Source organism: Chenopodium album, chromosome 14, assembly GCF_948465745.1.
Source record: "Chenopodium album chromosome 14, dcCheAlbu1.1, whole genome shotgun sequence".
In the NCBI taxonomy this organism is placed as follows: Eukaryota; Viridiplantae; Streptophyta; class Magnoliopsida; order Caryophyllales; family Amaranthaceae; genus Chenopodium; species Chenopodium album.
In genome coordinates, this window is record NC_137847.1 from 22,615,502 (window position 1) to 22,618,444 (window position 2,943).

General features: G+C 32.6%; 1 protein-coding gene across 1 annotated transcript; it reads left to right on the top strand.

The window, feature by feature from the left end:
- The first annotated feature begins 958 nt into the window (after positions 1-958).
- LOC145577906 (protein FAR1-RELATED SEQUENCE 5-like) lies at positions 959-2,405 on the top strand. Its single transcript, XM_081635326.1, has 2 exons — positions 959-1,486; positions 2,295-2,405. The coding sequence occupies exons 1-2, from the start codon at positions 959-961 to the stop codon at positions 2,403-2,405; spliced, it is 639 nt and encodes a 212-aa protein (XP_081491452.1).
- Positions 2,406-2,943: the final 538 nt, after the last annotated feature.

The following is a 2,943-nucleotide window of genomic DNA, read 5'->3' on the forward strand; positions in this document are numbered from 1 at the left end:
TTATGCTATAAGTAACCCTATTACATTGTGAAAGTAACCCCTATAGTGCAGGTAACCCTTATTACAGTGTGAAAATAACCCTTATTACAATGTGAAAGCAACCCCTATATAATAAGTAACTCTATTACACTAGGAAGGTAATCACTATTTTACAATAAGTAACCCTCACTAAAAACACTAAGTAACCATATTACCCTGTGAAGGTAATCCCTATAATGCAATAAGTAACCCTATTACATAAACGAAATAACAATATAATACAAGTAAACACACTATCAAGGTAATCCCTATTACACTATCAAGGTAATCCCTATTATGCAATAAGTAACTTAACTAAATAGACTAAGTACATACATTTTATATAATACAAGTAACCCCTATCATACTATTTTGGTAACTCCAATTATGCTAGACAATTAACTCTTAATAAACTCTGAAATAATCTGAGTCACTAATGTAGAATTAAAATGTTTTTACAGATTTATGTGGAAGCACCTTAACAGATGATGGCAGATATGTAGAACAGCATGCAGAAAAGCATGAAGGAGATTATATAGGAAGCCTTGTTGGCTTTACTTCAGCAACTTTAGAAGAAATACTTGAATAATATAAAAAAAACATGCTTTTTGTGATTGGATTTGGTGTAAGACAATCAACAACAAGATATACACAATCAGAACCTAAACAAGTCAGAGAAAAAGATTTTGTTTGTTCAAAAAAAGGTTTCAGAGTAAAACCAAAGAACCAAAAAGCTCCTACTCCTCCTGTTCCTGGACAAAAACAGAAGAATAAAAAGCAAGTTCCAATCACCAGAACTGGATGCAAAGCAAAAGAAGGTATGTTTGAAATAGAAGAACATGTCATGCAACACAATCATGGACTGACAAGAAGAGAATGACAACATTTACAAAGATCAGAGAGAAAAATAACAGAAGATAAGGCAAAAGTTATAGACATAATGGCAAAAAGTGGACTAAGACCAGCAAAATCTTATCGTTTAATGTCTTATGAAGCTGGTGGTGAAAATATATTACCACACACAATGAAAGACCATTTCAATTACATAACAAAAAAGAAAATGAAGGAAATCGAAGGAGGTGACGAACAAACTATCATAGACATGTTAACTCAAAGACAATCAGAGGAACCAGATTTCTTCTTTAGATCAAAGTTAGGAGAAAAAACAAACAGACTTACTGCCATTTTCTGGAGGGACTCGGAAATGAAAGAAGATTTTGATATTTATGGAGATGTTACTATTTTTGACACCACATTCAGGACAAACAAATATAATCTTATTTGTGCGCCAATTGTGGGTGTTAACAATCATTGGCAGAATGTAATGTTTGGTTGTGCTTTTATTACTGATGAGAAAATAGAAACATTTGAGTGGGTATTATCCACTTTTAAGAAATCAGTTGGTGGAAGTGAGCCAGCTTCAATCTTTACCGACCAAGACTTGGCCATGTCAGTTGCAATTCAAAAGGTAAATTTACATTTTCCCTTTGTTTTAATGCTATTAATTTACCCCTATTATGCCACACAAACACTTCTATTTTAAAATATCTGTTTTGCAAAATAAGTAACCCCATTACAGTACACAAGTAACCCCTATTATACTACATAAGTAACTTATTATTATGTTATTAAGTAAACCTGTTTCAGAAGTAACCCCCAAGTATTCAGAATAAAAATCTTAATAAGTGACCCCTATAACCCTTGTAAGTAATCCCTATAACCCTTGATAAGTAAGCCCTATAAACCTTAATAATTAACCCTTATAACCCTTGTAAGTAACCCTATAACCATGGTAAGTAACCCCTATAACCCTTAATAAGTAACCGCTATAAACCTTAATAAATAACCACTATATACCTTAATAAGTAACCCCTAAGTGTTCATAATAAGTAACCCCTACTAAGAAATATAAGTAACCTCATATTGTGCTATTAAGTAACACCAGTTATGTAAAATAAATTCAGAATTAAAAAACTAGCAAAATATTCAATGCAGGTTTTCCCACACTCAAGACACAGACTTTGCATATGGCATCTAATTAAGAATGTAGTGTCAAGATTTGGAGCATTAAAAAGAGACACAACTTTTAAAGCTGCTTTTAATAAGTGTCTAACAGGTTGTGTAACAGAAGAAGAGTTTGAACATTGTTGGACAAACATGATAAAAACTTACAAGCTAGAAAATAACAGATGATTCAAAAGACTATACAGCTTAATGGAAAAATGGTGCACTGCTCTCAGTTAGACTTTTTTTCAACAGGAATACTCTCTTATCAGAGAAGTGAAAGTGCAAATAACGATGTAGGTTTCAAGGCAAACAAAAACACAAGTTTGACTGATTTTTTTCAAGATATTCAAACAGACAGTAGCAAGGTGGAGGAAGAATGAATTTTGATGCAGATTTCAAATGTTGCAATTCTAAAATAACTTCAAATTTGACATTCTATGGAATGCTAAAGCATGCATCAGAAGTTTATACACATACCATATTCAGAGACTTTGAAACGGAATTTGAATTCTCAATTGGATGCATAACAAATCTTCATTATCAAACTCAAAGTTACTTCTTTTATGAAGTACAATTAGAGAATGATGAAGCTCAAAGCAAAAGTTACATACAACATAGCAGACAACAGTATAGCATGTTCTTGCAAAATTTTTGAAAAAGTAGGGTGGTTATGCTATCACTGTATACGTGTGTTACAACAACATTCAGTGACCAAAATACCAGAGAGATATATCATAATGAGGTGGACAAAATATGCAAAGGCACATGTATGGAGAAGAAGGGATGAAGAAGTAGCCAATGAAACAATTCCAATAAAGTACATTCCATGGAGACAAACTATGGCAAGGAAAGGCTACAATCTGATATTGAAATGCCAACGGTACACAGAGACTAAAAACTTAATAGAGTCAGAGTTTA

Bases quoted from the DNA above. Each gene is read 5' to 3' on its own strand.
- LOC145577906 (XM_081635326.1), top strand. From the start codon at position 959: ATGGCAAAAAGTGGACTAAGACCAGCAAAATCTTATCGTTTAATGTCT. The intron at 1,487-2,294 runs GTAAATTTACAT...CTCTCTTATCAG, and splicing joins TGTCAGTTGCAATTCAAAAG to AGAAGTGAAAGTGCAAATAA.